The sequence below is a fragment of the Xiphias gladius genome, chromosome 13 (assembly GCF_016859285.1).
Source record: "Xiphias gladius isolate SHS-SW01 ecotype Sanya breed wild chromosome 13, ASM1685928v1, whole genome shotgun sequence".
NCBI classification, from domain to species: Eukaryota; Metazoa; Chordata; class Actinopteri; order Istiophoriformes; family Xiphiidae; genus Xiphias; species Xiphias gladius.
In genome coordinates, this window is record NC_053412.1 from 778936 (window position 1) to 792255 (window position 13320).

General features: G+C 42.4%; 1 protein-coding gene across 3 annotated transcripts in view; it reads right to left on the reverse strand.

Moving 5' to 3' along the window:
* agap1 (ArfGAP with GTPase domain, ankyrin repeat and PH domain 1) overlaps positions 1–13320 on the reverse strand; it is a 178402-nt gene that overhangs the window by 45569 nt on the left and 119513 nt on the right. For all 3 annotated transcript variants that reach the window (XM_040141921.1, XM_040141922.1, XM_040141920.1), the window contains one exon: positions 5363–5467. In XM_040141921.1, coding sequence (XP_039997855.1) covers positions 5363–5467 — 105 coding nt within the window. The remainder of the gene's footprint in view (positions 1–5362; positions 5468–13320) is intronic.

A 13320-nucleotide genomic window follows, 5' to 3' on the forward strand; every position in this document is an offset into this window, starting at 1 on the left:
CTAAAATGTTTAAAAACTGAAAACTGACCAATCAGAGGACAGTCTGCATGATCAGATTTATTTCTCAACACATGCAGACCACATTTTCAAGACTTTAATAACTAAGTTTAATTCAGAATATTCTACTATTTTATTGTCGCTGGACCATTTAAAACCTTGAATTCAGATAACATAATTTATTGTGCTTGACAAAAATTAGTGAAACGAATCATTGTGAGTGTGTCGTTCTTTGGCGGGAGGGGATTATTCTGGATAATAAAGTTCCTAAATCCCTAAATTGTACGATGGATACAAAGCCACGCTAATCCCTCAAAGCGGCGCTGAAGTGGACGACCACTCGGACTCTGATTGGCTCCGCCCGTTCGCGGGCACGCCCGACACGTGACCGACCGCTGCCAGACGCCCGATGAACTCTCCTCCAATAGGTGTTAATGACGAACGAGGGGCACTTGTTAAGTCCAACCCCCCTCTGAGGAAGGGTGGAGTGTCGGCGGTGACCTGAGAGGAGCAGGGCATTGTGGGAGGTCGGCCTCCTCTTCAACATGAAGGAGACGAGGAAAAACAAAGCTCACGGTACCCGCTGGGCCGGATTAAAACCCTTGCGTGAGTGTGTTTTCTTGTCCTTCCATCTTTGTGAGGACCAGCATTTTTTAAACCTGGAGGGTCTGAAACACACATTTTTTTTAAAAAGAGGACATCTGTGAAGAGTCAGGACAGTTTTGAGACAGTGAGGACGATTTTTGTTAAGTGACTACATATTTGGGAAATGAAGGCATTTTGTCTGCTCCTGTTTGAAGTTTTACAGTCGGTTTGGTTTGAGGCTTTAGGTTAAGATTAGTGTTAGGTTTGGTGACTGCACTGTGTCTGTGTCTGTGTCTGTGATGGTCTTTACAAGTGCAGAAATACAAATGAGTGCTAAGGTGTAGCGTTAAGATAATAAAATGCATTGGTGAAACGAAATTTCTCGCACCCAGAATTCACGGTTCCAACTTTCTTACAAACACCTGTATATTTGTTAGGACCCGCACTGACGTACATGAGATTAACCTAAATCTAAACCCAATTCCAACCTTAAATCTAAAGCAACTCAGCCATTTAAAGGAGAGACGACCAGACTAAATGTCCCCACTTTCCAGCTCTAAAGCTCTAATTGGTCCTCACAAAAATAGAGCTACAAGAGTATACACACGTAGTCTTATAATACACACACACTCCGCCTCCCTCTGGCAGCTCAGCTGACAAAAGGCCAATTCAAAGCCAAGTGCTCTCGACGGCGTCTTAACAAGCCACCGGAGAGCCCTCGAGCCAGGGGCCCGCTGGGTAAACCCCACACACACACACACACACACACACACACACACACACTCCCCTCCGACAGATTGACCACGGTAATTGAGTCTCTATTTGCATTGGAGAGCTTTCATCCTCGGCCTGATCGTCCACACCATGCAGAGACATCCAGGACGGATGTGTGTATCGACCAAACACACTGACAGCAGGTGGTGCGTGTCTTTGTGTGTATGTGTGGTGTGAGAGAGAAAATGTATCTGCATTCATCAAATTATGAGTGTCAAAGAAATTAAGTGTGTTTAGAGCTGGCTCGAGTGTGTTTAAGATTGTGTGTATGCATGAGCGCACACGTGTGTGTGTGTGTGTGTGTGTGTGTGTGTGTGTGTGTGTGTGTGTGTGTGTGCGTGTGTTGTGTTGTGTTCACTCGGTATAAATGGATGCATAAACGGCGGCGTCAGTGTGAAAAATGCGGCATGGACAGAGATCTGAATACTGCTGACGCCGAGGTAAACAGGAATCCATAAAGAGCGAGCTCGTCCAAAACGCAATCGATGGTCAAAGAGGCGTCGGCAGATAAAGGAGGAGAAGAAGAAGCTGCTCTGTGGGGCTGAGGCTGACGGAGCTGTACAAATGGATAAAAGAGACAGTGGAGCTGCTTTTATTTCAGATGGAGTCTAAATGTCAGAGTTAATGGTTGTCACACAGACTGGAAGTCCAACTAAATTTCACAGCAAAAATATGTCAACAAAACACTGAAAAAACACTGAAAATTAATTGTATTGTCCAGTGTCAAATATAGCATAACATTTTCTTCCCAATTATACGCGACATTTTCCTCATCAGCCTCCCACTGTTTTTTCAACATGGTTTTCATTTTACGCAAAAAAAAAAGGAAAACATCTGAGTTTTGTGGTTTGTGTTTGATTTATGTAGATTAAACCTGAACTCCATATTAAAACTGTAATATGTCAACTTCTTACTCATTGTTGTTCATTTGTAAAACTGACCTAAAGAGACAAAATGTGTGAATATCAGGCTGTTTTCTTAATTTAGCCTGAAACTCAATTCAAAAGTCCCATTGGAAATCTGACGAGTGAAAACTGGATTGAATGAACATCCGAGTTGGACTCCAAAGACAAGTCTGACTGGTACTAATGGCTGATTTTAACTTCTCAGCGTAAATACCGTTCAATCAATAACAAGAAATTATGAAACATAAATGCCAGGGAGTGCCTGAACTACAGGGTTTGTCCATCAGAGAGCAGTGTCAAATGTCCTGCTATTTTAGTCACTATTCTTCTATAACCAAATTCAGGGGATGCTCATTAAAAATTACTGTTTACATTTTGTGATTTTGCCAAGTTTGCTGTGAGACTATTTTTAAACTCCAAGGGTTAAACATTGGCATCAGCCTGGAGCTTCACTTCATAAGGCTGTTGGTTCAAATCCTCACAGAGATTTCACCTATTTCTCCCTCATGCTTAACGGCATTTGTGTTGTATTGTGAGGACGGCAGGAGTCATGAAATATTTTTATTCTCCTCTGGTTCAGTTTGAGATGGAAAACTGTGTCAAAGCTACAGAATGAAATGAAAGACAGTTATAGTGTAGTTTTCCCATCTTTATTTTACTGCATTTGCATTATTTTTATCATTTCCACTTGAGAGTTTATTATTTTTATTTTTTTATTTAGGTTATTTTACCACTCAGGTGTGATGACACCTGGCTGAGTCCCACTCGCTGATGAGGACCATGGGACATGGTTGAAAGCTAGTGAGCGGAGCCTGATAGGAGATTCCGTTGTCACATATGAACATTTTTATTTCATACTTTAGAAAATACAACAGTGCTGAAATGACAATTTTGACAATTGATGAATCATTTCACTCATTTACATTATAAAAATTCCAAATATTTGGTGGTCAGCTGATCTTCTATGATAAAGGGAGATAAAATAAATAGAAATAAATAGATAGAGTAATAGATAAAATCTCAATTAAACAACTTTAACACACAGAGGCACCAGGACATGTTGCCCTCTTCATTCCAACAGAACAATTTCTTAAAAAACTACTGCTCTGTGATTATTTCAGCCTCAAGCCCCGTTAATAACAACTCTCACCACTCAGAATCAAACCAAGACGAGAGGCGATTAATTACTCTCTCGCCTTTTTTTGGCCTGATCTTTCTTCTCTTTAGACGAGACTTTTCTTGCCAATTAGGTGGCATCTATTGCCATCCACTTAATTAGCGGCATTAATGTGATTTCTTTGCACATAGTCGGGCAATTAGCGGCGCTGATTGAGTTTCATTCGATTAGCCTCCGCAAACACGCTAATTGACGCCTGAGCTGCAGATGCAAGGCGTTCGGGAAAACCTGGCTTTTTGGTGCTGGAGGGGGTTTGTGTGTGTTTATACATGAGTGTGTGTTGATGTGTTAAGAGATGAGTTTTAACACTAATTTACTGCATCAGCTGCTCTAATCGGTGATGAACGCGTGCAGTTTTCTCAGTTCAAAGTCTGGAAACATCTCAGGCACGAGCAGCTCCAGAGGGAATCAGACCCACAACCCCTGGATGCAGGAGTGCTTTGCTCAAACCCACCGATCACATGGATGCTGGGACTTCAGTGTACGACCCCACTGAGCCTCTGGGTTTAAACTTGTGTTTTTTGCAGTCAGACGGTTAATTCACCCGCGATTCTCTGGTTTTAGAGCTCAACTGGTCAGCTAGTAATTGATAGATAACTGATTAGTCAGGATTCACTTTTCAAGCAAAAATATCAAAGTTTTGCTGGTTCCAGCTTCTCAAATGTGAGAATCAGCTTCTTCTCTTTGTCTTATGTGACAGCGAAGTGAATATTTTTAACTGTTGTTGAGTCAAAACAAGAAATTTAACTGCATTTTTTTCCACCACTGGGAAACGTTTTACTACTTCCTGTCAATTTTCGACAAAACAAATGAGAGGTTAATTGCCGGTCCCTGCGGTTGTTATACGGTCTTCACACGTCGGGCAGGAAATCCAAAGTGTGGGACGGTTTCCAGAGGGTAAAGGACGACCCCAGGAAGGTTACATGCAAACTCTGCAGGCGAACATTTGCCTGTCACCTGCGACTTATAACATGGTTTATCGTTGGAAACATGTAAGTGGCCTAACGTTAGCTGCTTAGCGTGGCCGCTCGCTCTAACGTTAGGTAGCCTGGATAAATGTGCTCTGTTAGCCTGTTAGGCGTTTGTAAAGTTTATTTTTTAAAGGCACATTATTACAGTTTTGTATTTCTCTGTAATGTAGCACAGAGTTAACTATGTTACTTATAACCTTCTTTCTCAGCCTTGGAACTCAGAGCATCGTCTGATTATCTGGATTTTAAGTCGTTCCTGTTCAGAGGCGCAGAATAGCAAAAGAAAACACTTCAGACCTGAACAACAAGCATCAAAACAGCCCCAATGTCCCTGACGGTGACTTGCGACAGGCTCAGTAAATACCCCCCCTTAAAAAAATTATTGATGAACTGAATTTCAAAAATTATGTTGAGAAAATTTGTAGAATGTGACACGTCTAACACTGATCTTCAGACCAAGCAGACGACAGACAGAAATTCAATGGCAGGAGCGAAAGAAAAAGAGAGTGAAAGACACAAAAACTGTGTGTGTGTGTGTGTGTGTGTGTGTGTGTGTGTGTGTGTGTGTGTGTGTGTGTGTGTGTGAGATAATAAAGCAGCGTCAGGGCAGGATATTGTGCCAACAGGGCAGAGGGCCGGGGCAATTAGCAGAGACATTACAGCTGATATTCACATCATCAACGCCGACGTGGGCAAACAGATGACGAGTCCTAATTAATACACAAGCCATCAACACTGTGTGTGTGTGAGTGAGTGAGTGTCTCTGTGTGTGTGTGTATACAAGTGTTATGGCCAAGCAGTTTCTGGAATCACACACACACACACGAACAGACACACAGGAGAAAGATGAAGAGCTGCAGATAGATGGAGGTCAGTGCAGGCTGGCAGAGCGCTAGAGTCTAATAAGCAGTCAGAGAGGGTTCGTAATGAGTGTGTGTGTGTGTGTTCCTTACATGCAGGCTGGGGTGGTAGGTGAGCAGCCCGTTGTCACACAGCGTCACGTACTTCTTCTTCCACTCCTTGTTGAGGGACTTACCGCTTCTCTTCAGCAGCATGCCCTGCACAGAGGAAACAACAACAACAACGTGTTCAACACAAACTGGAACCTGGTGTTAATTTTGTTCATGAAAACTGTGCCTAAATATTCATAGAATGTGATTAACAAAGAACAAATTGAACCAGGCTGGCAAAACATGGCCGTGTCCAAACAAATACATGCAAGCGCGCACTCCTGGTAGATTACTCTGTAAAATGAACGGAGCATTGCTACTGTTGCTACCTGTTGTTTCATTGTTTTTATCTTATATTTGGGGGATTTTACTCCATTTTGTTTCTTATAAATTTCCTAGTTTTTTTTAATGTAATGTAACTGTTAAAAACCATATAAAGCACTTTGCAACTTTCTTTGAAAGCTGCTGTATAAATAAAGTTATTATTTATATTATTATTATTACCTTGTGGTCGTCATGATGAAAGATAAAATAAGTGCTGCAGAGTTGTAAAGTCCTGTGTCAGCATACAACAACCCTCTGCAGTGTTTTTAGCGTCTGATAAATTCAGGTCTGTTACTCAAACTGGACGTCCTGGATCGTTTTTCATGTCTGGTACCTGAAGCAACAGCTTGTTTTAAAGGAGGGCTGTGTTTGGTCTGAACACCCACTAAGGTCTGGACGGGGCTGAGGTCAGGACTCTGTGCGGGCCAGTCAGGTTTTTCTACACCAGACTGCAAAAACCATTTCTTTATGGCGCTGGTTTTTTGTACTTTATTGTACATTTGGTATGTTTACATCAGGTTTCATTTAGAGATCATTATAATTTACAAATAGACTTACAAAAGGATACTTAGTTTAAGTCTTGGTTTATTCTGCCTTAGGATGGAATTATTTTCAATAAGAGGACATGTCACTACATGTGATGAACTGTCAGCCAAATGTCGCAGCAGCACTTTCTCTGTCTGAAGTTTAATCATGCACATGCTCATGTGTAAAAAGCCAATTAGAAACCCGGGTCTGTGTAAACATGGCTGAGAAATCAGCTTCCCCAAGGAGAAATTGAGCTGGAAATTCAGGCTTCTTCAGCGCCCGCCCGTTTTTTCTTAAAAAGAAATCATCATTGCACGGCTGACTACTCTCTGACTCTGGTGGTCTCTCACAAACTGCAGACAAGTCTGGAATCACACTTTTGTCTAAAATGTCATTAAAAATCACTTAAACTTCTCTCAAAACTGAAAAAAAAAAAAAAAAAAAACTCCAGAAAAAATACAGAAATATGTGAAAGGGGACGTGCACATACTTATACTACAGGCCCTACAAGGAAAAGTGAGTGAACGTCTGTGAATCTGTTTTACTCTTCAATGATTTTTTACAACGTCTCGATTCTTTGATTCTCCTCTCTGTGCACATTGGAGGTAAATTACATTCAGAGTCTGTGGAGCAAAGATAACGAGCTTAAAGCCAGAAGACCAATTAAATACGAGTCCATTTCTGCCCAAAACAACATTTTAACATCAGAAATTTGCACCGGAGCTGAAAGGAGCCCGATTTAAAGCAGCGAGAAGAGAAAAGATTGAGGGAAATCAGCAGATATTTAATTGTCCGACTCTTTTTCTCTCTCTCTCTCTCTCTCCAGGCCTGTTAACATCGCTGTTTCACACTCTCTCTCTCCTACGCACATCAGCTGCGGCTGACTGACCGTTTAGGCCGAGCGACCGCCCGCTCGCCCGCCCACACTTCATTTGAGCCGGATTCATTAGGTGAGCGAGAGACAGAGAGAGCAAGAAGGTCAAAGAGAAGGCGAGAGAGAGGGATCGAAAGGGGAGAAAGAAGGATCAAAAAGAGAAGAGAAAGATAGGGAGAGGTAGGGGGGAGAGTGGGAGGCGACGGCGGGGGATAAAACTGTCCGCTGATTAGCAATTACAGCCGTGCTGCCACGCGTGTCACTTCACTGGACCTCTACAACATTAACACTCCGACAGAGGATATTAATAGAGTCCAGCCGTGAAGGGAGGAAGGGGGGGGGTTAGAGGCACCGCTGGAGAAGAAGGGGAGGGAGGGGGGTGAGATGGACAGGCCAGCTGATAGATAGAAGCCTGCTCTCCGCCATCCCCGACCGCTCAGCTTTCATTAAGGCGGTCGGTGGCGGTGGGACAGAGCGGCAGGCCCGGGGTGACCCTCGCCGCCAGTGACGGCGCATTCGGTGTAATTGGCGGTGACATAACGCCAGGAAGGAGAGTGACAAAGGGGGAGGTCGAATGCAGGCGGCGGCGGTGTAAAGGACGAGATGGTGAGCTATGAAACAAATGAGACATTTTTCTCACCCTGGAACGTCTAAAATATCTTTCTCAAGAGTCTCCAAAGTGAGATATTCGGCAGAAGGTCATTCATTAATGAATACAGTCGACAGTGACAGTCGACACAAAAGAACAGCAAGAGAATGAGATTTGGGAAAATAAAACGTGTAATAAACCCAGAGGATCCTTTAAAGACTTCCTCTAGGGTTGACAAAAGTCCCTGGCCGGACGCAAACAGGGATTCATGGCCAGCGCTTTAACCTCCAAGGCCGCCGGGGTGCTCCTGAACTGGAGGTCCTATCAGGGATGGAACTTTATATAACGACATCGAAGTTTAAATGTCATCTGACAGACTCGCTAATAAGAGCGATAATTGTTCAGTGTAATTCAGTGGTTTATCAGTGAAGTACACTGCAGACTGGAGTCTGTGCTGACAGGGACAATCAGAGTATTTATAAAGGGGTATTAGACCACATCTACATAAAGCCGTGTCATTTTCAAAATGCCTTCTTTGTGTGAAAATGATATTTGTCCACATTAGCGTTTTCACGTCGCATTCGTTTAGTTTTCTTTAAAACAGTACAGACGGACAAACACTACACTATTGTACTATATTTTTTGGCTGGACCACACCAGCGCGAATGTCTGTCACTGTCCGATGAGGTTACACCATTGGTCGACCGGCTGTGTTGGAGTTTCCCTCCAACACTGGAGTTTCCCTCCAACACTTAGCTGTCTGTTCATTTCAAAATGAACAGGCACAAACTGTTCCTCGTCAGCCGACACAGACGTGAACGAGCTTCTAACGTTGTCTCTCGCTGATCGTTCTACAGGTAACTACAGCAGAAAGCACAGCAGTTGCTTTTAACTCATGTGTCTGGTGATGTCAGAGGACGTCACAGTTACAAAACCAGGATTTCAGCAGCAGAGCAGCAGCTTGGAGATGTCTCGGAAGTGACTGCTGGTTAGCATCTAGTCTTAATGGGCTGCGTTTCAAAATACTGTATGTGTGAGCACAAACAGGTGAAGGGCTGAAAGCTGCCGACACCAGGCTGAATGCAAACGTGATGTGAGGACATCAGGAATATGCTAATGAGCTCATTGCATCGTTGAGCAGCAGGCTCCAGCTACTTTCCACTGAAAGTGGTTGTTTACAGCGGTTCCACGTCAGTTTTCAACTACGTCCTCACTTATCACACAATGACCATACGTGGTCCAGGTTTTGACCTAGTCTTGTTTCTCTTTAATGACGAGAGAAAATGAAAAAGATTCCTTACGGGAGTCAGTGCTTTTCCAATTATGATCCCTCTTATATCAGAGGAGACACAACTTCAAGTTCAAATCAGTAAGATCAATGTCGGTGCTGCTTTTTATTATCAATAACTGATAACTGATGTATATTACAGTTGTATGTTGTTACATTTTCATATCTAGACATCTGATGTGTCCATTTCATGTTACACACAAATCAACAACTATTTGTTCGGTATAAAAAAAGATGAGAGACAAGGCCACCTATGCAGAGTCAAACTTCGATACCTCCTAATCAGATATGATTAAAAGTTAATATCCTTCAAGTGTAGGATCAGATACAGCCAGAAAACAGAATCATCGCTTGAGAGCTGCATCGGGTCAGTAATGTTGCAGTGATTTCTTTCATGTCACGAGAAAGTAAAACAGAGCCGTGTGTGTGTGTGTGTGTGTGTGTGTGTGTGTGTGTGTGCGTGTGTGTGTGAGAGAGAGTCGCTGCAACAACAGGGGTTCCCCGTGGTGCGCTAAACGCGACTTGACGAGCTTCCTGCTGTTCTGAAGTGAAAGCTGCCGGCAGCCGTGCAGCTGTCAGGCCAGCTGATCATCCATTACTGCCTGTTAGTGAGCGAGCGGCAGCATGTTTCCAGGCAGGGAGGACGTGTGTTTACATTAGGACTGTCATCAATTAAGATTTTTTTAGGTCACCTTGGGCTCGTGGGATTTCATCAACTTTAATCAATCAAGAAGCCAATTTCACAGATAAAGCTACAGGTTTGCTACTCAAGAACTTTTAATAACTATCAAGGGACAGGAATTAGAAATTAGATCACTTACAAATAAACTACATATCCTCAAATACATTCAATCATGGAAGCTGACGTTTGCATGTTAAGTTTGCCAAGAAAAATACTTCTGAATGCAAAATGTCCTGTTATCGACTCGTAACTTTATGCGAGAATTATTTTTGAGCCGCTGATAAACGTACAGAAAACCCATATGAGGAGTCATGTGACTGCTATAGTAAGAAAACAACTATGCCTGACCACTATAGATTCAAGAACTTTATGGTCAAGTTGTCTCACAAAGAAATTACAGTTGAAACTCCAGGAGTTGTCAAGAGATAATAAAAATATCAAACATAAAATGACACAAAATTACAATTCTCAATTTTTACTAGGAAGAAAGCCAAAAAATGAAGGAGAAACTATTGATAAAATACAGATATCAAAAACTATAATCCGAAAACTACAGGAACTTGAGGTGTGTGGCAGTTTGTATGCACCCAAACACCTCACTACACTTTAATTTTGGTGGTTCTCAGGAAAACAGAGGGAAAAATCTCAACCTATTCCACTGATTGGTTTGTTTGCAGGTGTTACTTTAAATAAAGGAGGGGAAAGTCAGACACTCATAACACCACTGCCATGTTTTTAGCCCACGTTCTAGAGATCAACGTTGCACCGGCCCGCCTTTAAGGGATCCTGAGGATAATGTATGCCTGTGAGGCAACACCTCACTAGAACAGACCTGTGCTTTCCTTCAGTTTTTTTATAAAAAGTAGTCTTAAAAAGACAGAAAAACTGCACAGGTTTAGGGACGTACCAGGTGTTATTTGCTTATTGTTGTTTAACAGAATCCTGAAGACGTTAGTGTTCCCAGACATCAAAAAACAAACAAACAAACAAACACAAAAAAATCCTGAAATAAAAAAGACTGCAACGGGTTAAATATGAGTGCGCAGCTTTCTCCTCCTTTCTTTGTTGGTTTTTATACCCTGATCCTGAGAGGAAAGATATTTCATTCAGTTGTATTTTTTATGGTTGAAATCAAAATACTAATACTATTAAACATTCTGTGTTTACAATTAATGGGAAAAAAACAACATTTTTTTCATCAAAAAATTGGTTAAAAAAAAGGTACAGAAAGCTTTGTTTTCTTTTATGAGTTTACTTATTTTACCCTGGGCTCAGGAACTTTTTTAAAGTAAAGTGAAAAATAATATAAGAGACAAAGAATTTAAAAATAAAGCAGAGAAAAACCTGAATGAGAAGATGAGGAGGATCTTCAAAGATTTTGAAGAGGAGGGTTGATCTCCACCACTGCAGCCTGGCCTGAACTAAACTGAGGGGTGAACTAATATTTCTTACACTTTTCCATCCAAATCTGTTATTTGGGGGGGGAGACGTCAGTGAATTAATTCTGGCCATCCATCCTGAGGATGACAAGTGATCAGTTTGCACGAGGGAAAGGCTAATTGAACGCCGCGTCGAAGCCATCCTGATGGGTAATATCTTTCATTATTCACCTCCCCGGGCTTCATGACACACACACACACACACACACACACGTCGCCTCTTATTTTACCTTGGGGGGGGGGTGTTGGCAGCCATGACAGCTCACAAGGTCTCTGCATGGGAAAATAGATGTGGGAAGATAAATACATCCTCAGATATACTCTTTCCTCGCTGTTCCTGTGCTGGTGAAGTATTGTGGGGTAGTGCTTAGGAAAAGGTCGCTAGCTTTTGGGGGGGGGGGCTTCAGATGAAGTCATTTGTTAGGCATCCGAAAACGTCCAAGGGCATTAGTGATGTTCACAATTGCGGGTTCCTCTTTTAACAGCAAAATACAAGAAACATGAAGAGTCCATGTTTTGCTCAAGTGGACAGAACTAGGAATGTGAAAAAGGAAGCAATTGAAGGCAGGATGCAAGAGTCTTCTTTTAGATCTAAATACGAGTTATAGTCCACCAATACAAAACTCCCCCGGACACAGTTTCTCTTCTTTCATACTGAGACACTTCTTCGCCTCGGTGAAGTATTGTGGTGTAGTGCTTAAGAAAAGGTCGCTCGCTTGAGGGAAGCCAAGAGATGAAGTCATTCGTTAGATGACGCATCCGAAAATGTTCACAGGCTCGTACCTGAGGGTTTCTGATTAAAGACCACAGCAGTCCCATGTCGGAAATGTTAGAAGAGGAAAATGTTGGATGGATGCATGGACATTATCGAGAAGCAGAAAAATGATTAATGAGCGAGAAAGGTGTGCCTAAAAATTACAACTTTCTATTTTATCTCACGTGAAGTTTGTGGGTCATAAAACAGGGTGAAATCCTGAAAAATGACAAAAAGAAATCCTAAAATTTAACACTCTCTTTTTCTTGCAAGCAATATTTACCTTCTATTGTGTGAATCTGAGCACCACTAGAAAGACACTGTCTGATAAAGGAACTTTTTCAGGTTTGTTTCCTCCTGGAGGCTGCCCATCTATTGATACAGACTAATCTACTCTCTAATCACTCAATTCCCCCCCTATTTTTCTCAGACAATGGACTCTCCCCGGGCCTCTTGAAAGGAGTGACAGCGAATCTTAGAGGAGATACAGGGGAGGCGATATCTGTGGAAAAGACGTGGACAAACCCTCCAGAGAACAGGATGATCTCCAAGGGGCCAGGGCCTTTTTGTTCTTCAATGTCCCTGGAGAGCAGGAGGCTAAATTAGAGGTGTCACCCCCTGCAGACAACAGAGTGGGGGGTGACGGCGGGTGGGAGGGAAGCCGGATGCTCACTCCTCTATCGCACAGCCATCTGATCTGGCCCGAGCAGTGATCGTAGGTCATCCATCATCCTCTCAGACAGAGGAGAGTGGTTTGGTTTGTATTGAGTCTGAGATCCCAGTCAGGTCGGTGAAATGTTCACTTCTCTAATCGGGGCTGCTCCAAAAAGACAAGAAACAAAAATAAAGGGGAAAAGACTGATGCTATGTGACTCACTCCAAGTAAATATCACTTTGAAGGGAAGCAGCTGAAGCCTGGTTAGCTCCCTGCTGTAGTTTGTGGTTGGCAAAAGTGAACCGATTTACCCTGAGAAGAATCAGAGATCCCCTTCACAGCGGTATTATAAAGCTGGGTGTTGTTCAAACACAGGAAATGTCTAAGAATCAAATTCGTCACACGCCATAACTCAGATCTGGACCCACTTAAAACCTCTTAACTATTCAAACATTTCCTGCAAGTGGAAGAGCGAGCAAGGTTTCTGCTTCAGCAGGCTTAAACAGAAAAACAAATCATGTGTGACGTAGAGGATTTAAATCACAGATCACAAGGTCACCACTATATTACTCTCAAGCATTTCAGTCACATTGCGCACACAGTCAACCACTTTAAGAGAATTACGACAGGAGTTCCACATGCCAAAAATGTTTACATAAAGGAGGAAGAGCTGAGTTTTGGTGGAGAGAAAACTCATTTTTGACCATTTCTTCAAGGAGCTGATAAACTACTCTGTTCATTATTTTGTACATCAATAAGAAAGGATGAAGAAGCAACAAATAACTTTCTTCTTCAAACACTCTTTAACATGCAGTTATCATGTTAAGG